Source organism: Pipra filicauda, unplaced genomic scaffold, assembly GCF_003945595.2.
Source record: "Pipra filicauda isolate LSUMZ 115617 unplaced genomic scaffold, ASM394559v2 scaffold12_size5214236_pilon, whole genome shotgun sequence".
Taxonomy (NCBI): domain Eukaryota; kingdom Metazoa; phylum Chordata; class Aves; order Passeriformes; family Pipridae; genus Pipra; species Pipra filicauda.
Window position 1 is genome coordinate 4,755,726 of NW_024103763.1, and position 22,254 is coordinate 4,777,979.

General features: G+C 42.3%; 3 protein-coding genes across 5 annotated transcripts in view; 2 read left to right on the forward strand and 1 right to left on the reverse strand.

Moving 5' to 3' along the window:
• Positions 1–2,533, forward strand: part of AP1S2 (adaptor related protein complex 1 subunit sigma 2) — a 31,207-nt gene extending 28,674 nt beyond the window's left edge. For 2 of the 3 annotated variants that reach the window (XM_027738178.2, XM_027738177.2), the window contains one exon: positions 399–2,533. In XM_027738178.2, the coding sequence (XP_027593979.1) occupies positions 399–446 (48 nt within the window). In that variant the 3' untranslated portion in view covers positions 447–2,533. The remainder of the gene's footprint in view (positions 1–398) is intronic. The other variant, XR_003543904.2, reaches the window with a different exon arrangement.
• ZRSR2 (zinc finger CCCH-type, RNA binding motif and serine/arginine rich 2) lies at positions 2,458–21,195 on the reverse strand. The gene is given in 11 exon segments (XM_039378150.1): positions 2,458–7,532; positions 8,190–8,299; positions 8,479–8,534; positions 10,782–10,995; positions 13,803–13,918; positions 16,015–16,053; positions 18,306–18,430; positions 18,604–18,815; positions 19,111–19,207; positions 19,356–19,435; positions 21,135–21,195. Coding segments are annotated over 11 exon segments (1,578 nt in total). The 5' UTR covers positions 21,182–21,195; the 3' UTR covers positions 2,458–7,050.
• Positions 20,614–22,254, forward strand: part of CLTRN (collectrin, amino acid transport regulator) — a 28,507-nt gene continuing 26,866 nt past the window's right edge. The window contains exon 1 of the mRNA XM_039378137.1: positions 20,614–20,834. Coding sequence (XP_039234071.1) covers positions 20,630–20,834 — 205 coding nt within the window. The 5' untranslated portion in view covers positions 20,614–20,629. The remainder of the gene's footprint in view (positions 20,835–22,254) is intronic.

Below are 22,254 nucleotides of genomic sequence, written 5' to 3' on the forward strand. Positions count from 1 at the left end.
ATTTATTCATTATTCCCTAACAGATTTTTGAGACCTGTGAAACAATTCACCACAAAAATCACTGACTCCATTGCAAGATGCTTCCCCATCCCTCCCCAATTCCTTTCTCTTTTACTTGGTTGTGATTTGTTCCCTGCTGATACATCTGAATTGTTTTATTTTTATTGCGCTTAAGGGCAATAAAATCTACCAGCTATTCCTGTGAACCATGACAATCTAATTAACAACTCTGTGAAAAGTGCAGCTAATACCGTGTTTGCAAATAGCAGTTCTTGTATGTTTTCGTGTCTTTCAGCTTTTCTGTTTTAATTCAGCATCTTCCATACTAACCCATGTTCAGTGCTCCTCAATAGAAACACAGGGTTCATTTACTACTGTCTCAAATTTTCCCTCCGTAGGAAGCAGAGACCCCTCGTAGTGTACTTGAAGAAATCGGATTGACATAAATCTTCAGCTGATGCCATCTCAGTGTTTCATACTGTAAATGTTCACTGCCATCATTGTAATGTTTAGCTAATGGTGTAAGATGCTGTTTGTCAGTATTACTGTTTTGCTAAGCTGCTTCTTTCAGGCCTACAAGAAAAAATACTTCTTTTTAAAAAGGGAACAAGAAACCGAAGTTCAAAATTTATAATGAAAGGGAATTAGATTTAAATTGACTCAGTGTCTCCCTTCACTGCATTTATAGGAAAATTGCATTTGACTTCGATAAGTGTACTGTTTTTTATAAGGAAACTTGACTTCAGGAAATAAATGTATTATTATGACATAGCATAGCATATCTAAATGAAAAGAAACTACACAGACAACTCCAAATATGAAATGTCATGGTGTGGAAATTGTGTTTATGCAACCAAAGAATTTGTTCATCTGCATTTTAGTCACCACTTACGATAATTCTGCTTATTTCAGTTGTTGCATAAAGAATGGAAATATCTGTTAACTACTGAATTTGTCATTATACCAAAGAATCCTGCCAGGATCTGCATATCAAACTGGTAAACACTGTTAAGGTGATAACTGCTTTTTGCAAGAAAACTGCAAAGTGATTCGCTCACTAGACGTGAGGGTGTATTTTAGTGTAGCTACCTTTAGCAAAACTGTACAAGTTACTATACTCAAAAGGGAATGCATGGAGGAAAGAAGGAAAAAAACTCAAATAAGGAAACTGTTTTTAGGTCTGATATTAGCTTTCTCTGACCATGAACACAGGAAAGGAGGTCAGCTTTCTGACTGAATAGAGGGATTTGCATGATGAAAATCGAATACTTTCAGAGATGGGGAAGATGGAGTTTTACAAAAGGGACTTTTTATTATTTTCTTTCCAAGTTTACCAATTACTTGTATTTTTAGTGTTTTATAGTTAAGCTTCAATGGGTGTATAGGTACCTGTAGGAAAAAGAAAAGGCCACACTAAGTGTCAATGTCATTTAACTGCTTTTCTTGATTTACACCTGAAACATGGCACATCCCTTAGGAAACTCCTGCGTGATGTACAGTTGAACCACCTAATTTGCAGTGAGAGCTCTTAGGTATTAGATTTGTATAGTATATTCATTGCAAATGTAAACTGATATCCAGTAATATTTTGACACTTTGAGCAGACTTTCAGTAATTATAAACTAAACCTGCTTTAATTGAGGAAATTCCACTGACATGTGGTTTTGAGGAGGTAGGGCTGCACTTGGGAGCTGCCAAGTTCTGCTGTGTGTCTTCGTGCTCCCCGGGGAGGTGGGATCATCCCCTCCCTCCCCAGGAATCTCACTCTAGGAGTTGTGGCTCGTTCACTGCATAGTGCCACATTTTCACAAAGCTTGGCTCTGGCAGTGCTGATGGCAGCAGCACTTCCGTGGCCAGCTGGAGAGCTGGGCTGTGGGCTCGATGGGATCACAGTTAAGTAAGTGGCACCCAGCAGGAAAAGTGCAGTGTTGCCACTTTCAAGGCCCCTGATCCAGATCCCAGCATAAATGCTTGTGGCAACAGAAAGGCCAGCCAGGGCAGGGCTGTGTGTGCTACTCCTGTGGCAGTACCGGCGTGGTGCCCGTGAACTCGGGGCATTAGAAGTTGTCTACTTACGCCCGTTCTAGGATTTACACTTAGAGATTCCAGATTGCACGACTGTTTTTGTCCCAGGGCATCTCCCCAGTGCACAGTGGGCAGGAATAGATGAGGGTGAAATCGCAGTGGAATGACCCTGTGTGTGAGATTGACTTAAATTAAGGTAATTTTACTTCAAACCAGAAGCAATTTTATATGTATTAAACATGTTTTTAAAGTTTACACTGTCACTTGTATGTGCTTGGCTGAATTAAGCTTTCTTGTGATTGTGATAAACTGTTTGACCTCTGTCTGTCACATTGGTTTAGTTGTAATAAATGTCCATTTTTACACCATTGCTCTGTGTTTATATGTAATTAGTGCTTGTGTTTGCAGAGAAAAGAAGAGGCTACTCAGTGCTGGCTTAAAAAAAAAAGGGAAATTTTATTACAGTGCTTAACCTGTTCTTGAGCACTTCATTAAAAAATGTTGAGTATACTGTGTCCAAGATTAGTTATTTACATCCATTTAAATTGTACAGAAAGCAATAAATTAGCAAGTTTTTGGAAGGCTTACCACATTAAACATGAAATTTATTAAAGTGGATGTTAAATTGATGGGGTAGTACCACTTCATTTGAAAATTAAAAGAAACCACATGTTCAGAGAGAATTCTAGATAATACAGACTGAATATTCAGTTCCTTTCATGGAATTCTGAGCAAGTCAATGCAACGTTCACAGTCGTGGTCTGAACCAAAAATTTCTCAGACGAATCTGTTCTCCACCTTTCTAAAAGAACTGAACTGGTTGATGATGTCAGCAAAGCATGGGGAAAACTTACCATCTTTGGGCATTTCTGAAATTATTTGAAATAAAATTTTGTTTCTTGAATTTTCTGTCTTGTGGGGAAGGGGTGGGGGGAGCTAAAGAATCAATTGGGATTTCTGGATTGTTTAAGCAAGTTGATTGTTGGCTTGAGTGTCTTCAACTTCACTGACTTAAGTCTTTACCTTGTGCCATGGATTATGCTTGTACAGCTTGCTTTGCAGTCTGTCTCATGGCTTGACAAAGACCGTCAATGTTTCATCGTTTTTGGTTTTAAACCATAGATACTGAATTCAGCTGATATATCAGGGTTTATTTTAATTACAACAAGCTTACAGTGAAAGCAAAAGGAGCTGCACTCTTCAGATGATGTAAGAAAATAAGTTAGGTCGTTAGGTTACTAACTAGCATAGACTTTCATCTTTCATGTTTTGAAAGAAGTGCTGATCCAGGACAGGAAGCAATAGCATCTTTGAGCAGGCTCTTGCATGTCTTTAGAAAAAACCTCAAGTTGTTCAGCACACAGGAATGTCACTGGTACACTTGAGAGCAGTTTCTGATACAGTGAACGTGCTAACACAAAACTGGATCCAAGAGAGCCATGCTGCCACCACAGGGCATAAAGCTGGGAGAGGAGTCCCTTGGGATGCATTTTGGACAATGTGCCCTATACACAAAGGAAGGGGCCAGAGAGGGAAGGCCTTTCTGGGTACGCTTGTTCCCCTTCCATAAGAAATGCCATGCATTCAACACACAGACATGTGCTACCCCTCCTCACCCCGTGATGGGTGTTTGCTACTCTGGACAGGCAGGCAGGGAATGAAATCCCACAGAGGGGGCCAGCTGCAGCTGGAGGAAAGGCAGTGCTGCGAGGGGGCAAGCCCAGTTACCTGATGCCTTAATTCTGCTGGGCAGCAACAGTGCCTGTGCCTATGGGAATTCCCACCATGCTGCCACTATTCCCCTTGTGCTGCTGGAACAAGGCAGCCTTGCTGCCAGGTGGGCTGTTCCTATTCCCACAGATGGGCAGGAGCAGAGCTTGCTACCCATCCTGACTGAAACAGGGTGTCTGGCAGGCTCTGGCACTGCCACCCCCAACCTCTGCATAAACACCCGCTCTCAGAATCACGCCAAAGCACCTCTGTGATCCCTGCAGAATTCACAAGTGAAAAAAACTATTTTGAAAGCTGCTGCTTTTAAGCAGTCATTAAAAAACAACCCAAAACTTGGCCAATATTAGTTCACTTTATAAGGTCCTTTTCTGTGGAATATGCAGAATAACACGCAGTGGGAACAGGCTATTCATTGCAAATTTAAATCCTTTCTGTGTTTTTCTGGGGCTTCACCCCTTTGGGAGAGAAAAGAATTAAGCTTAACATTAAAAAACTTGTAGTCTCTTTGTCTCTCCAGAATAAATAGCTTACTCAGCTAATAATAAAGAAACACAAAACCATGCATATAACACTACTTAAGGCTATGAAGCAGAGAAACAATACTGAAAAATAAGAACTCTGAAGTTAGAAAACTGGTTGGATCCCAGGTTTCATGCTGACAAATGCAAGCTAAATGTCACCTCTACAGCACTCAAATTCTGTGTAATAAACAGACTGCGGGTGAAAGTGAAGGGTAATCACAGGTACCAGTCCTACACTGCACAGGTACAGCCAGCATGGTTGGGTCCAGACCTCAAGAAAAACAAGCTGAAGCTTCAGCCATGGTAGTAGCAGAAATAAAGTATATTTAAATTTTACATGCATCTCTGAGCAAGCCTTTTTTCTTTTTTTAATTACAAGAACCTTTTTTTTAAAAAGAAACATACAGCCACTCAGGTTCCCAGATGCCGTTATAAAACTGTAGGGACAAGGAGCCTAATTACGTGTGGAATTCTCACATGGGTGAGAGTTTGTACTTAGCTTCTAATCCCACAGAGACCTGGTTTGCTTATTTCACCCAACAGGTCACAGGTTCCCACCACTCACTCCACTACTCCTTGAGCTCCATAATTGATTTTGCTGGGATAATGCTCCACCACAGCCCAGCCGCGTGACACGGGATGCACAGCATCTGCAGATGTCCCAAGGCAGCTCTCCCACTGGAGAGCCTTGGCCAGCAGGCTGGGTCAGCAGCACGAGCTGTGGGAAGCAAGGCATCCCCAGGGAAAGAAAGATACCAGCCTGCTGGTGACATCTCTGCACGCGGGAAATGCCGGTTCAGTTCTGCTCCAGGGAACTGAACCAGAGTTTGCCACATGCTGCACAAGTGACCACTGAGACAATTGAGCATCTACAGAAAAACAGAAACCTCAGGAAAAATCTGTCTGTAAGGTCTAGTCAGAAAAAGGTATGTTATGAGAAACTGGTGGTCACAAATTTCTCAAATGGAATTTAAAATTAGCGCTGTCTATCCTTTGAAATACGCCTTTCAAAGTTATTATTTTAAAAGTTATGCTATTACAGCTCCTACATCTGTTAATAACTAAAACATTTAATCAAATTAACTAAGCTACAGCTCTGCCTACAGTTATGACAATATATAGTGAAAGTTGGGTTTGAACTGAACATCAATATATAGCACTTTTGTTGTATTACTCCATATTGGACAACAGTTACACATGAAGAAAGAAGGAAAAATGTATAATCAGCATGCTAGGTGCAGTATGCATTTAGAAAAGCAAAAATATATATATTATATCCAGAAGCAATGTTCACTCACTCTTAACTATCCTGGGGGAAAAAAAAATTCTTGCTGTGAGGAATGCTATTGGTAAAGTTTGGATAATCCAGATTTTCTATGGTAGTGCATGTTACATCATTGGAATCTTAATGAATTCCTATTTGGGAGCACTTCACGCCTACTTCAGGCTTCTAACTCCTGGGGTCTGATCTGTGTTCTAAGGGCAGGAGCACAAGTTCTTTGGAGAAGCTAAAGAGAGGGAGGTATCTCTGCAGACCTGCACCTTCAGCCCCACAAACTCCTCTCTCCAAGCATCTGAGGTGCCCACGTTAAATACCTGAAGTTAAGCTGTATGAAGTACTGTCCATCTAACAGCACAAATCTTTCATTTAAAAGTGAAAAAATATTTATAAGGATTCATCTAACTGCAGGTACTCTACTAATACAGCTGTCATTTCAAAAAGGTTTTGTCCCTGTAACTTCATTTTTATGTACCCTACTCTCCACCCTGGCTGTAGGAAAGCGAGGCAGTAGGGTGCCTAAAACTTTGTAAAATAAACCTAAAAACCATAAAAAGTCAAGTCCTCCTCTACCAAAACCAAAGTATTCTTTCAGGTATAAAACCTTCAGTTTCTTCAGCCACTGTGCAACTGTCTTGATCGAGCCTTCACAATCACATTTGCATCTTTGGTTCCCAGATGGGACACTTCCACCCCTCCAGCACAGGTTAGGCAACTTGTTTTCACCTACAAATGGTTTGCAGCCAAGAAGTATGTGAAGTATTTTCTATCCTCACTCAAGGATTACAGTTGCATGGTTTCCACTCTTACTTGGGGATTAAGGTACTGAATAAGATGATTGTTTCTCTGTGTACTTCCCACTCGGTTTTAGTCTACTGCAATCCCTACAGGCAATTAGTCCAGCAGCTCAAGTCAGGGGAGAGAGAAAAATCCAACACTCATGACCACAAAGCTCCTACTGGGCAAGTACTGTACAATCAGACAGTGATGTCTTTGAGATCCCTTTACTCAAACTCATAATACGATTATATTTACTTTGTCTAGAAAGATTTCCCATAAACAGATGAAAAATACAAAGGGCAGTTGTCTACACAGACCTCGGTCTGCAGCGTGCAGGGATGTGAATTTACTGCACACTGGCTGTTCCGTACTAACTCCCTACAGGGACAGGAAACACTTAACACACACAAAACAGAAATAAGCATATACCAAAGAGGCTTTACTTCTCTATTTGTACTCAGTGTGTATCCAGGTGTTGCAGCAGTTCGGAGGGACAGAGTAGCTAGAGTACTTGACGTTCACACCTTCTATAGGACTTAAAACTTTTCATTTTCTGAAGCTTAGCACACAATAAACTAGGTTCCTTTATTAGGAAGAAACATTTTAATGTGCAAGAACACTTTATTTGAAACTCAAAATATATCTGGTGCCCTGTTGTAAAGATTTCTCTGTCAGATCTATTTCTGATCAATTACCGATTTCTAAAAGTAACTCTCACTTTGTTTTGGGAGTTTCACTATTTTTTCCTCTGCTGCTTGATCTCTTTTTACCCCTGCTCCTGGATCGAGAGGAACTCCGGCTTCTGCTCCGACTGCGAGTTCGACTGTGACTTCTGCTGCGACTGCGGCCTCTCCTCTTTCTCCCCCTGCTGTGAGACCTCCTCCTCTCCCGGCTCCTCGACCGCCCCGATCGGCGCCGCCTCTTGTTTTTGCGGCGGTTCTTTTTTCTCTCGGACTCTCCATTTCTCCGGTAAGAATGATCTGGGCTTGGGCTGCCCCTTCTCCTGGACCGGCTGTAATAGTCATCACGATGGCTTGATCTGTTTCTCCTTTCAGAGTTTTTAGACAACTGATTAGTCCGTTCAGGAGAAATACGTATGTCTCTGTTGGCCTCCCAAAACTCATTGTTTGGGTTTTTGAATACGTGAAGAAAGTTGCAGTGTTTCCCTCTTGGACACTTCTGCCTTTCAAATAAGCCTGCAACAGATTAGGGTTTGATTTTTTATGAACCAGATCATCTATTAAATCTCTTTCTTCATTATGTACCTACTGAGGGGAAACTTAATAAACTGAATTTCGCTTCTCCAAACAGAAAAACATGCCTCTGACCACCTATCAATTTAATTCACACAAGATTAATTTTCCTTGTGTACTTTTCTTGGAATTAACTTTTTAACAGCTATGAAGGTTTGGTTTTACCTTAGAACAAATTTCATTTTTCATTTAATTAAATTTCATTTATTTTAATCTAAGGGTGTAAATCTAGATAAGTTAAATGTGATAGCTACTGCTAAGAACTGTTGATAGTTCAGAAACTGCTGCTGCTTTTCGAGAGATAAAGTAGTACTTCGTGTAGTTTCATCTTAAGATTATTATTTCCAAAGCTACAATCTAAACTTTCTTTTCCAGTCCAAGGTAAATCCACTAAAACAATTCAGGCACTTACATGCCATGGTATAATATTCCTTTTCTTTCCTAGACCTACACAAGCAAGTTAGCACATGTGTCTTCCAAACGGACATGAACTACAACATTAGGCAGATCCGAAAGCTGCAGACTAATCCTTCTTTTTCACTTCCATTAGTACTCTTTGAGTAACACTCGTTCTCTTTTCCAAGTGTTTACATGACTCACCACAAATAGCAGTTTTCCACCTCGTCACAGGACAGAATTCACAATGAAGCTGTCTGCCTGCATACCATCGTCCACTGAACAGGGCCAGGGCTGCCTGACAGTCCTTCTCTCTTTAAAAAGTGAAACGACACACAGCATTACCATCACACGATCAGTTCAGACATCACTTACCAATTCTGGCCTCCCATTACAGTATGAGAATGAATCACATGGATTATATAAACACTTCTTATTCATTACTCAGCGCTGGAGTTTAGTTCTAGCACTGAGTACGACTGCGAGTACTTACGACTGGTACTGGACGTAGACATTTCCTCGCAGGTGAGGCTCATAGTTGCAGCTGACCTGAGGGGATGGAAACACAAAGTCAGTGCAGTGGAAGGTTTATGCTGTACAGCAGCTCCTGCATTCTGAGATGGGCCATTCATTTATGAAAGCTCATCCATATCAACTTAGATATAATTTTCTTCTGAACACTTAGTTTTCACCAAAAAAAAAAGAAAAAAGCCCTTCTGGCTTATGTTTGACTGTTTCCAGCATTATGCTTTGATTAACTCTGGGACATCGGCTTCACTTAGCCCACAAGACAGTTTATACTCCATTGTCTTGCACTTGTCTGGGCCAACCCTTCTGTGCAACAGACAAATCTGCTCTGAAAACAATTAGTAGTATCCTCATGTGGAAATGTGGGATTCATTACAGTAAGAGACTCTTTAGAGCTATTTACCTTCACAGCATCCCCGTGAGATGGGTTAGAAAAGCTGAAGTCACCAGCTTTCACTGTACAGGTTCTAAAACCCCTTTTTTTGTAATGATTTAGCATCCAGAGTGTAACTAAAGCTCTCAAAAAATACACAAATTACCTTCCAGAAAGCTTGCTGCTAATTACAAAAGATTCTGATGGGCAGGCCCAGGCAGGTAGAACACAGTTCCCCAGGGCAGAACTGCAATCCCAACCCCTGTTGCCCCCAGGCCTCTTCCAATATCTGCACAAATGAGGCTAGCAGCTCCTTTCATCCCTGAACCCTGACTGATCCTCAGGAAATATTTCTTTGTGCGCTGGATCAGGAAAGGGCTTCAGTCACAACAACAAGCAGTTGTATAATTAAATATTACAGGAAGGAGTCAAACTATTTGAGATAAACAATGTCAACACAAGAACAGGAGAGAATGATTTTGGTGTAGACATTTTTGGGTAGGAAGAGTGTTTTATTAGGATCTCCCAGACTCTGGAGCAGCTTCCCAGAAAGAACAACAAGAATAAAACCTTGGGCTACACTGGAAAAAGAAATCAGCTGAAAGAGGAGTGTGTATAATCTGATTCTAAACAGTTGCAGAGACTCAGCTCACTCACAGTTAAGATCCCTGCAGCCAACATGTCATTCTGAAGCATATCTAATGTAATGAAAATGTCCCTAAGAATCACCTTGTGATTGCACAATTGCCTTGGAAGCCATGGAATGCCACACAAACAGTCATAGGGACCCAAGTAGGTGCAGCTTAGCACAGCCACACAGAACGACGATACAAAGTCAAGGAAAGTCAAGGACCTGACTTTGCTGGTAAGACATTTTAACCCACCTCCATAGGGAATCTACATCCCATCTTCTAGCACAGACTACAGCTTACTGATAGCCCATGAGTCAAAATATGGAGGGGATACTCCTCCAAACAAGTGAAGGTTTCTTACTTATAAAGCTCATTACACAACTATTGAAAATTCACTCTACTTTCCTCTTGCTTGAAATGCTAATACCACCTCAGTCCCGAGGCAGCTGTCAGTAGATGGAAACAAAAGGAGAAAAGGCACCATGTGCCTCCTGGTGACTGCAAGAAAACTCTCAGGAATGGCAAGCAGAAAGGGATGCTGCAATAGATTCTGATACGAGGAGATTTCACCATCCAAGCTGCATAATTTGGGGCAACATGGGACTGTTAACACACATCGTTGATCTCAGTGGTCTCCATTTACAGATCCCTGTTTTTCCCCATAAGAAATCACAATATGAGTGGGAAAAATTCAGTACAAAACATTCAGTAAACCAAATGCACAAACTAAGGATGGATGACAAATCTAAACACCATTTACATAACTTACCTTTTTATAATTCTTCCTACTGGAATACCTACTAGCTTTTCAGTTCTTTGTAATCTGATTTTATTTTATCCAGCCAGTCCTAAAATGACATTGTTTGGGTGTACACTCCAAATACATTTCATACCCCCACTATTTCATTCCTTAGGCACAAATACAGTAGCTCGGATGTATTTATACTGTCTAACCATCTCAGTGGACCCTCTGGGGCTTAGCACAGGATAAAGAAAGGACTGTGAGGTAAGTGGGCTGTTGAGCAGTGTGAAGAACTTGCAGTATAAAAGCACAAGCTTTTATTAACAGTTCAGGGGAATGGGAGAGAAGATTCACCCAGAGGAAGACAGTGTTCTGTAACAGCAATGGCAAGTTTACAGGTGACATGAGAGATGTACAGCTTGCTGTAAGGACACTGTAGTTTCCTAATGCACACACGATTTAGCTAGGGCATGCCGGACAGAATTTTTCTTAAGGCTTGTAAACCACACTTAGATGCATACCTTGAACTGAACAACCTTCCCCACATTCTGAAATTCAGGGAGCACGTCCTCATAGAACTCCAGGAACTGCTGGTAGGTCTCCTCATCACTGTACTCAAGACTTGCATCTGTGTCATAGTCATCCCTCCGGCACTGCTCCATGCCAAAGGTGATGAACATCCCTCGGACGAGGAGTGTCTTGCTGGATGTTGGGTAGTTATGCTTGCGAGAACACCTGGAGAGTAGTAGAGAAGGAAGAAAAGTGGAAAGATTGGCACGTAGCGCAGAAAATGCATTTGTTGAAGCTTCAAACACTTGCCATTTTCAGTTACAGTTATTATAAAAGAAAATCCATTACTGGGAGATCAGCGTATTTCAATTAGTAAAACAAATCTTTTGGAGTGAGTTTGCACATAATCTTGATGCTTCCTGCCATGCACAAATACATCGTTGCTTAAGAAAGCGTATCTACAAAAGCTATAGATATCAGTGTCACAATGAGAGCTAAAGTAATTTCTTTTAGGCTACTAGGGTTAAATGTGTTCCCAATTTCTGAAGGGCTTAAAAGATTGCCAGTATTCTTTCTACGAATTCATCTTAAAGCAAATCCCTGCTCTTCTTTCCACAAACTAAACAACTTTTCCTGAAATTGTTCTCATCATATAGGGGTGGAGAGAGGGAGTGAGGGAAGGACAGCATGTTTAGACCTGTGGTTGGGTAAGTACAAGACTGCTATTTTTCCACTTCTAAAAAAAACATAAAATAAAAAAACTCTTTAAAGTCAGTCTTATCTTAGTCTGCATCCTCTTGGCAGCCATAAAACTATTAGGTCTCCCTCACCATCCATCATATTCAAGCTACCTCCCTCACATGCTGAAATACAGTTCTCTCTTAGACACCTTTAGATCCACTAAGAACACAGATGTTGGCCTCCATGTTTATTTCACTGTGCTCTATGATCTCCATTTCATACTTCCCCAAGCAACTGGGTCATGCACTCTCCAACACATTTCTCCTTTTCAAGACATGCTCAGAAAAATATCCAGACTAGTCTGCCCTCTTCGTCTGGCACTGGCACAGCACAGACAAACTTCAGGGAGGTCAGGTCTCAAAATGGGCAATTCCAACCCAGACTTTGGCTACGAAGTGTCTTTCTGCACCCAGTCAGTCAGTCACCTTCTGGTTGACACTTTGGACTTTAAAAAAAAAGCACCCTATCTCCAAACCCAAAACTAAACCAGGAGACAATTAATTTGATGATTATTATTTTTTTACATTTGAGAAGCTGCCTCCCTTTCCTGTTCAATTTGAATAATAGAACTCAAAATATTAAATCCAACCAATACTGCCTGTACACAAAATGACTACAGCACGTGACAGAACAAAAGGAAATTAATGACCCAAAAATCCAGTATTACTGCAAAATATTAGGGTTTGAATTAGAGGAAATGGATAATAGTGAACTCAGCCAGTTTTAGCTTCTTCAAGATACAGTGAGCTTTGACAAGATTCAGCAATTATTTATTGGTAACACTGGCTCTTAGTTTTTCCCAACTGCTTCCAACCCATCCTTCCAGTCCTTACCCTGGCTGTACCTGTCCTTCAACTTACAGACAGCACCAGTGGTTAAAATGACCAGAATATGAAGGAAGCAGGTATGGGAGGAGAAGGAAGGAAGATGGAGAGGTATCTGAGATCAACAACTATGGATGAAAGAAGAAGGGCAGAATATGATGTTTCTCAGTATTTGTTTTCCAAGCATTATTCACAGTTCAAAGCAAAGCTGAATTCTGTGCAATCCATAAATAATCCATGGAGGTTACCTCTATTAAAAACCACTGAAACAAAAATACTGCAAAGACCTAGACATCTGAAAAGCAAAAATGGTGTCTGCAGTGAAATAGCTGGCCAAATCTTTATTATGGAATTAAACACATATTTCAAAATAGAAAAAAAAAAAGATGTGGACTTGAAGCTTCCATACAGTTGAATTATCACATAATTATCCACAATATACATCACACTGAAACAAATTACTCCTAGGATAAAGAAAACTATGATAGCTGGACCACACACATTTCAGTGATACAAGTTAGTAAAACAGCCTTATTAGTTTATGCTGAAGATTCATGTAATAAATATCAGTGTCCTTCCCTGCTAAGATGTTATTCCTCCTAAACACAACAACAACAAAAAAAATCAGGTATTTTCTAGTCAGATGCTGCATTTGGGTCATCATTGTTCCTGGTCACTGATGAACATGAACTCGTACTCCATGAATCTGTTTACACTTTTGGCTTTCTCTATGTCCTCGGGCAACAGGTTTTGCCATTTGTTTCATATGAGAAGTCCTTTCTTTTTTGAAGCTGGTAAACACTCAGAAACACCTGATAAAACTGCAAATAATCCTTTCCATCCTACCATGAATTTTCTGTTCATCTACCACAGCCCTCTTCCATCCCTTCTTTCAAAAGAGTCTAGACTCAGTGACTTCTCCTACAGAGCTGTTGCTCATCTCTCATCATCTTGTTGTCCTTCTCTGGTCTTGCCTTTTACTATACTTCCCTCCCCTATCAGTGTACAAGACTCAAGAACTAATGTATCACACACTTAAATAGTGAGAATTCTGGAAGCTTTCACAACAGTGCAGATTTACCTTAACTTGCTTTAGTCCATTTGAGATTTGATTTTATCTTTTAGACAATGCAACGTATGCAAAGTAGACAACATAAAAAACCGAAATCTGACATTTCAGGCCTGTACTAATAACAAACCAAATATACTCTGTCTGAATATATCTGTGCATGTGTCGGAGCTAAGGAAAACTAAGTCTGACCAATGTAACCAGAATGCACCATCAATAATATGCCATAAAAAATAGCTCAATTCCAGCCAGGCAATGCTTCTGCTCTCAATCCACATCCAAATATATGAAAGTATTTTATATAGCAATTTTTCTTCAGTTTGCTTATGACCTAATGAAATTGCCTCCCTTTCATCTCCCCAAAACACTTCTATGCTGGTAAATATTCAATTGATTACCTGTCTCCAAATCGGCAGGAACCTGTTTTAATATAGAAGGGGCAATTCGCTCTATCCTTCTCTGTTCCCAGATTCTCTGGGGGCTCTGGGTTATGCCAACTCACACCATTCTCCAGCTGTGGAAAAAACATTAAAATACACAGAAGTTAGAAATGAATAAAGAAAGGGAATGTCAAAAATAAAACTGACAACTGAATTCACGTGCAATTGTGAGCACTGGGCTGCTACAAGGCAAGCTGAATCTATTTAAAGCATTGTTTTCAAAGCTGCCCAGTGCCTTGGGCAGCTTTGTACACCTGTGCCATGCTTTAGCCCCAGCCAGACACCAAGCCCCACACAGCCACTCATTCACTGCCCCACCAGCGAGATCAGGGAGAAAGTAAGAAAGGTAAAAGCTGGAAAACCCATGGGTTGAGATAAAGACAGTTTAATAGGGAAAGCAAAAGCCAGGTACACAAGCAAAGCAAAACAAGGAATTAATTCACTGCTTCCCAAGGGCAGGCAGGTGTTCAGCCATCTCTAGGAGAGCAGGGCACCATCACGTGTGACAGTGACTTGGGAAGACAAACACCATCACTCCAAAAGCCCATGCCCTTCCTCCCTTTTCTTCCCCCAGGTTTATATACTGATCATGGTGTCATATGGTCTGGAATATCCCTTTGGTGAGTTTGGGTCACCTGTCCCAGCTGTGTCTCCTCCCAGCCTCCCATGTATCGCCAACTTCCTTGCCAGTGTGGCAGCATGGAAAGCACAAAAGGCCTTGGCTCTGTGTAAGCCCTGCTCAGCAATAACAAAAACATCTCTATGTTATCAACCCTATTTTCAGTGCAAATCCAAACCACAGCCACGCACTGGCCACCATGAAGAACATTAACCAGCCAAAACCAGCACAACTGGGAGAGAGAAAGCTAGGACTATTTACTTGTTTGAGCAATAGCTCAAAGCTCAGCAAGCTTAGCATTATTGCAGTTCTGTGCATCTAGAAAAGGCTAAAATAAAAACAACATGCCAAAGGCTGGAATTTAAAAAAATTAAATTCATAGTTTGCACTGGAAGTAAAAGTGCCCATACCGGTCATTTTGGTCCATTAAGATTTCTATAATTCCAAATGGGCTTACCAAGTTGCAAGCCTTGACTGACTACAACCAAGACACACATTTTAAAAAGGGAATTTTCATTCTAACCAAGTAATCTGTAAAGCTGAGTGGCTTTACAGTTCTCCTTTTAAATCAACTGAAAACTGTTTATTTACAAGCAGCATTTGACCCTGCGACCAGTTCTGTTCATGACTTGCAGCCACAATTTTCTCTCACTAGAACAGCACTGTTACTTCAGCAGTAACTGAACCCTGAACTGATGCTATAATGCAATCTCTTAACATACCACATTTCTGCCTATTCCTTTGCAGACATGGCTGCTAATACATCTTGAGCTCTGGACAGGTAGCAGTTCAGAGCATTCTTCTACCCATATTACGAAATAGAGTTAGATCCCTACCTAAAGAACTGTTTAAACATGATTTGGAACCAAATGTAACTATGGCGATCAACACACAATGGATTAACTAGGTTAAAACTTTTTTTTCAGATTCATGCAGTGGTTTAAACAGAACTAGAATCCTCACGAGTTTAATTTTATGACAGAGATAAAAAGCCAAATTATTCTTTAAGGCAATTTCTAAGAATCAAATGAAAACTGCAGTTTTCTTTGCTACACGCTGCCAGCTTGTGATCCATGCTCTTCCAGGCATCTGAACAGTCAGCTTCTTCCTCCCCTACCTTTTTCTTTTCCTTAAGAATCTGTGCCCTTCTCTACCACTGAATTCTCTTATTTAGAGCCTGCCATCTGCTTAAAAAGACAAGTTTGTCTTGCCACCCAGGACTGACAGATTTATTTAGAATTACAATTCACAAATAAACCGTCATGCACAGTGTTTTTTAACAGCACACAGCAGTATTTCCAGGTTCATTTTGACTCAGATCTCCTGAACAGTCATCAGCATGCACAGCTGCACTGCCACCAACCAGCCAGAAATATGCTTAATTATGTTCCACCCAGTAAATAATTGTTTACAGCTCATGCAAGCCACTATATATTAAATTTATTCAGGCCATTAGGTTCTCAAGAGCAGATGGACAGCATGCTAGAAGACAAACACCGGATGGAAATTAAATTACTTTTCAGTTCTTTTTCAAAAAGTCTCTGAGCATACCTGGCTTTCAGCTTGATCCAGCATCCTCTGCACAGCTGCCTATAAATGGTGCAAACACAGGACTAGTGAAAACCCTGAGGACACGCAAAACATCTGTTGTCTTTAGTTAAGAACCTAATTTACAATACTCAATGATTATGCATAATGAAAGTTTGATGGGGTTTGCTTTAAAAACAGGAGATTTACTTTGGCTCTGTAGCAATTCATGTACTACAAAGTTGTTAAAGGATACATCAGACAAGACCCTTATGTAGATGATTTTCTAAAGTAAACAATGGACATCTTAGAAGTTTAATTTTCTTTTTTAAAACTGTCATTGAACTACTGAATATTTAAATGTATCTCCTGCTCTAGCACACAGCCTGGTTATAGGTAAGTCCATAATTGTTTAGTTGCACTAAACTTTTTAACTCAAGCATTCTATGTAACACACAGAAAAACACAATGCTCAGTGAGTCTCTGTTAAAGCAAAAGATGTAACTCTTAAGAAACCTAAACATCATAAGTTAACTGTATTTAGCCTTCCAAATACAGGAAGACAATGAGGATATTCTTTCCCTTACTTCTTCTAACTGGGCTGAGCAAAACTATATCACTCTCCAAATCTGGCTGGAAATTGGTTCTAACAAATTATTCTAAGAAGTTCAAAGAAAAAAAAGACATTTAAACATAATCAAAACAAGAAAATATGCTAGCACTGTTCTAATTTGGAAGAGAATTAATTAAATTAAAAAAGAGCAAATAAAAATTAAAAAATGCAATCCAAGATGAGAACGCAGAGAGCATCTGGTACTAATCATGAAGAATGTCAGATTTTATCCATCCTATTAAAGAAAACCAAAACAGAACAAACAAACAAAAAAACAAACCACATAAACAGAAAAACAAACCAAAACAAAAAACACAAATAAAGCCCCAAACTACCACCAGTCACGAAATCAGAAAATCTATTTTTTCATCTTAGGGAGGAAAATCAGTTTCTTTTTTAAATCACTGCTTGAATTTGAATAAACTGCTGTTTCAAGACACAGGAAAAATCAATTAAACAACTTTCTATTGCTGGAATGGATGGCTCCACTCCTAGCTGAGTAATCAGTTTCCCTCTGGCTGCCTGTCAATGCCCTCTATGAGCCAATTTAACTCACTAACACAGTAAAATAGTAACCCAGAAAAACACAAAGCAAACAAGCCAACAAAGAAGCAAAAAAGAAAGCAGCTTCCATCTAGTCCAGAGAACCAAATTATCCCACCGAGGGGCTTGGGCAAACCTAGGCACTAGGACAGAGAGGGGGAACAAAATCCTGCTGTTACCGTGGTTCAACTCTCTTTGAACTATATCTCAACCTTAAATCAAGGACACGAGCATCATTTTCTCTCCCTATTCTGCAAAGAGAGAAATGGACTCAACACTAGAGGAAGTAAGACAGGAAATACAACAACTGCTGTTCTTTGGCATTCCTTGTGCAAGTGTTACATCATCAGTGGCACAACCAGCTATTAACTGGGGGAGACAGAACTATCTGCTCGTGACTCCTCTCCTGCTGTAGTTACCAGACACAGTAGCAAGACATCTCCCAGTGAAATGACTGGAAACTTTTGTGATTGTGGAGAATCAAAAATGACCGAATCCTAGAAAGCTGCAGTCACCCTTCACTGGGAATAACAGGCCAATCCTCACACTGGATTTCTGTACAGGACATCTTACATCCAGGTCATTGAACTTCTAAAACTTAAGAAGAATGTATCATTAACAGAAACGTCATCAATGACTTGTATCTTCCGTATAATTTTTTATTCCACCCAAGGAGCTCTGAAAAAAGATACGTCCTGTTGGATGAGTCAGGTAAAGAAGAGCTGTAACACATCTTTTGATTAAGAACTGTGTTAAGGAACAGCAGCAATGTACTTCCATATTCCATATCCTCTTTGGGCATTTTCTTCAGCACTGACTGTGTTGAACTGAGACATTAAGGAAGGACCATCTTTAACACGTGATGCAGAAAGTGCACATATCAGAACCTGCATTGGCAGTGTGCCTTCATATTTAATTGATGTAAGCAATTACATACTCTGGACAACCAGATGTGTTAAAACAAGTTACCCTTTATATGGATCCATTAGATGCTCTTTAACAGTGATTAACAGTTTTAGGAAATCAAACAGAATGGAGTAACCAACACATTTATACGTTTGCTAATTATAACAAAATCCCTCTTCAACATGCATAACTGTTGCATTTCATCATGTAACAGGATATGTAACATGTTTATCCTCCCACCACCAGGAATCACCTCTCTCTCTTTCTTCTCCTGTTGCTTCTGCTGGGCCACTTCTCTCTCTTTTCTTTGCTGCTCTTCCCATTCTTCTTTGATCTTCCTCTTTATGATAAAAAAATTAATTATTTAAGGAAATAGTGCTTTATAATCCAAGTCAAAACTATCCTGTTTAACCCAAACAACTCCTTGATCTTTAAGTTTCCATCCAATCACAAGCAACTAAATCTCTGGACAAAAACTTTTAAAGAGTTGCTGTTTTCCTTTTCAATTTTGCTCTTCTAAATGAAATACAGAAGAGCTTGTGCCTTCAAACACACAAGGATCAAGAAAAACAGGTCCATGATAAAACAGTAAGAATATTACCCTAAGTCTACCTTATTTCCAGGCACAACAGTAACAGTCAGTTTATACATCACCTCTTCTTCTTCTTGCCGTTTTCTTGCAGCCTCTTCTTTTTCTTTCTTTAGCTTGAACTCTTCTTGGGCCTTTTCTTCTCTCAGCAACCACTGCTCATGTAGTTTTTGTCTACCAAGAAACCAGACACTACTCAGACCCTCCATTTAATGAGTATCCAGAACTGACGCGACTGTCATGTACACAATTCAAATTTATTGCTCCAGCAATAACTGTAGCTTATCTAATCTTCCTTAAAAGCGAAAATTCAGATGGAATTATTCAGGCATTAGAGAAAAGAATGGTGTAACCTGAAATATTAAAAAATATTCTGTTTTACAGAATATATTCAAACTTTTCAAAGTATAAAAATGGAATTGACTACCTAAGTGTCTACTGCATATATGCCATTTCCAAGATTTTTCACCTTTCTGCCTCAAGTTTTTTTTCTTCTTCTTCTTCCTCCTCTTTCTCCACTTCCTCCTCTTCTTCCTCAGACACAGATTCATCTTTTTCTGTAGCTTCTGAGAAAAAAACACAAAACAATGCATCTACATAACCGGATGCTACAGCCAGCAAAGGATACACAGAATTATATCCTTAAAAAAAAAAAAAAAGAAAAAACCCAATCACTTCTAGTTCCACTGACAGCATCAAGCACTTCACAGTTACCTGAGTCCCTTAGTTTGGCAAGCGCCTGCCGCTTTTTTTTCCTCTTCTCTTTCTTCAGAATAGCTCTGTACTTTTGATGGCTGAAGATGAGGAACATGAAGATGAGAAAACAGCCAAACAACTAATTTTTACTGTCATACATGCAATTAATTTCCTTCAGCAGAAAAAAATCCCACAAAATGCAAAATTAACAGCCACTCGTATGAAACAGTAACTCTGCAGCGGCATCTGACATGACAATGAAATCTGTAGATCTGTGGCTGTGCTCTTAGAGGTACACATGGACAGCAGCAACAAGACACCACACAGGGTCTCATCCTTCTTGAGCTCTGCAGTGTTTGACATTATCACCAACTTCATGAAATCTCTCTCAGCTCCTGAAACCTGGTCACTAGATCAGATCAGGGAGCAAAACTTGGGGATCTTCTACCCTCCAATTTTGGCATACCTTTCAGCACATTCTAGTCTTTTTATGAAATTACAAGTTTTCTCTCATCTCCCTTGATACTCTCCACTGGCAACAATCTCAATGCACAGATAACAAAACACACACTACACCCCCAACAATGCTCAGCTCTGCTCTTCTGCTGCAGAAGCTTGGCCAGACTCTGCCTTGCTTGTCTGACAGCTCTGCATGGCTGCCTATAACCAGCACCATGTTTGCAATGTGGTTAAAACCCCTCTAAGTATCTAAAACCTTTTCACATCAACTGCTTTTCTGGCAATTTTCATTCAAGGTCCCTCTTCCATGCCAGTTCATAATGGAAAAATAGGAGGGAGGGACGATCTCCAACTTCTGTCATTGTGCCACACCAAACACTGCCGGGACATTAAAACCTTCCCATTTTGGAGTGTGTAATTTTAAAAGATTCCACAAGCATAACTCAGAACTTCACCAGCATCCCCAATCCTTCTGTTCAGGGCTGCTCATATGGTCACCACCTGCAGGGGTGCCATGGTGACACCAGGGTGGCTGTCCCGGGAGCAGCACTGCCCTCAAAAGCACTGTCCCTACATGGGCCCTCTGACCTGGTCAGCCTGGACACTCCGTGTCTCTGCCTGAAATGGACTGCATCCCTCAGCAGGTGCCTGGAGATGAAAGCAAGAACCTCCTTCCCAGTTCCCACGCTTCCTTAGGCACTCCTGAAGCCCAAGGCAGGAAGGGGGAGAACAACTCCCCTCACTCCCGGGCCAACACAGCACACCGCTGAGGCGCACGGAGCAGCACCGCCCCAATAGCTCCAGGGCTGGGCTTCGTCTCCCCCTCGAGCCGAATGGCATCGGAGCACGGCCTTGGCAAAGAGCTGGACACCCGGGCCGGGGGCTCCCATCCCTGCGGCGGGGCCGGATGGGGCTCAGCCCGGGCACGCACATCCCGCAGCCTCCCCGCGCCTCTCATCGCCACGGCCGCCGCTCCATCGGGCACTCCCCGCCCCGCGCGGCTCGGGCGGGCACGGCGGCCCCGCTGCCCCGAGACCGGTAGGGAGCGGCCCCGGCAGCGCCCCCCGCCCCACCTGCCGGCTGCCCCCACGGCCCCGCTCGCTCCCCTGCACGGCCGCGCTCCCGCCCCGCGCCTCCCGGCCCCCGTTCCCCCCGCCCCGCGGGGCCACGGCCGCGCCGAGCTGCGCCACTGCCGGCCCCGGCCGCGGGGCGGCCTCAGCCGCGCCCCCCGTGCGCCCGGGCGGGCTCGGCCGGGGCGGGGCCGCGACCCTCTGCGGGGACCCGCGGGCTCTTCCCCTGCCCCCGGGGGGTCCCGGCCCGGCCCGGCCGCGGCCTCACCTCGGCTTCCCCAGGGGGGGCTCGGGCACCAACATGGGCGCCGCCATCTTGCGGGGCCGAGGGGGCGTCACGTGACCCCGCGGCGGAAGGGCGAGAAATCCCTTCCGGCAGCGGCGCGAGCAGCGGGGGGGGCGGGGCCGGGGGGCCTCGGCCGGGGCCAAGGGGTGGGAGAGGGGACGGAATTCCTGTTAACCCTCCTGTCGGGACCATTCACGAGACAGGGAGTGCGTGGGAAAGTACCACTTTAAATTCCAGTTTACTAAAGATCAGAAGCGGTGGAGTGCACTGAGTGTTTCGGTGCCCCAGAGATCACAGAATCACAGAACGGGTCAGGCTGGAAGGGAGCGCAGGGGGTCACCTGGTCCAACCTCCCTGATCAGGCAGGGTCATCCCAGAGCACGTGCCACGGGATTGCATCCAGATGGTTCTTGAGTAGCTCCGATGAAGGAGACTCCACAGCCTCTCTGGGCAATCTGTTCAGTGCACGGTCACCCACTCAGTAAAGTTCTTCCCTATATTCAGGTGGAATTTCCTGTGCGTCAGTTGCTACCTGTTGCCTCGTGTCATTGTGGTTGACACCACTGAGAAGAGCCTGGCTCCATCTTCCTGGCACCCCACCTTCAGATATTTATAGATACTGATGAGATCCCCTCTCAGTTGTCTCTTCTCAAGGTTGAACAAGCTTCCTGCTTCAGCCTTTTCTGGTGATGTGTCATTTTCTCAGCTGTGTGGAGTAACTGGGTGTCAGTGGTGCAGTGCCTGAGCTTGCCTGAGGTGTTGCTGCACATGGCAGTGCCTGTGCTGGGTGATTGTCCTGGCTGCCAACAACTTGTGCTCTGTGAGCTATCTTGGTTTTGTTGGGAGTTGTGGGAATGTGGGGTGTTCCCACACATTCCAGAGTTGAGGGAAGTCATGGCTCCAGTGCAGCAGCATTAGCACACTGGACTGGTACATTGTTCAGTGACACTGCCTGTCACGAGGTGAGTTTCCAGTGTCTCTCTTTGCTGCCATGAACGTGGGGGATAAATGGCTGCCCTGGCCCACAGCCTGCCAGAGGTGAGGGAAGTCACAGCTCCAATGCAGCAGTGGCAGCAAACTGGACTGGTACATGGATCAACTG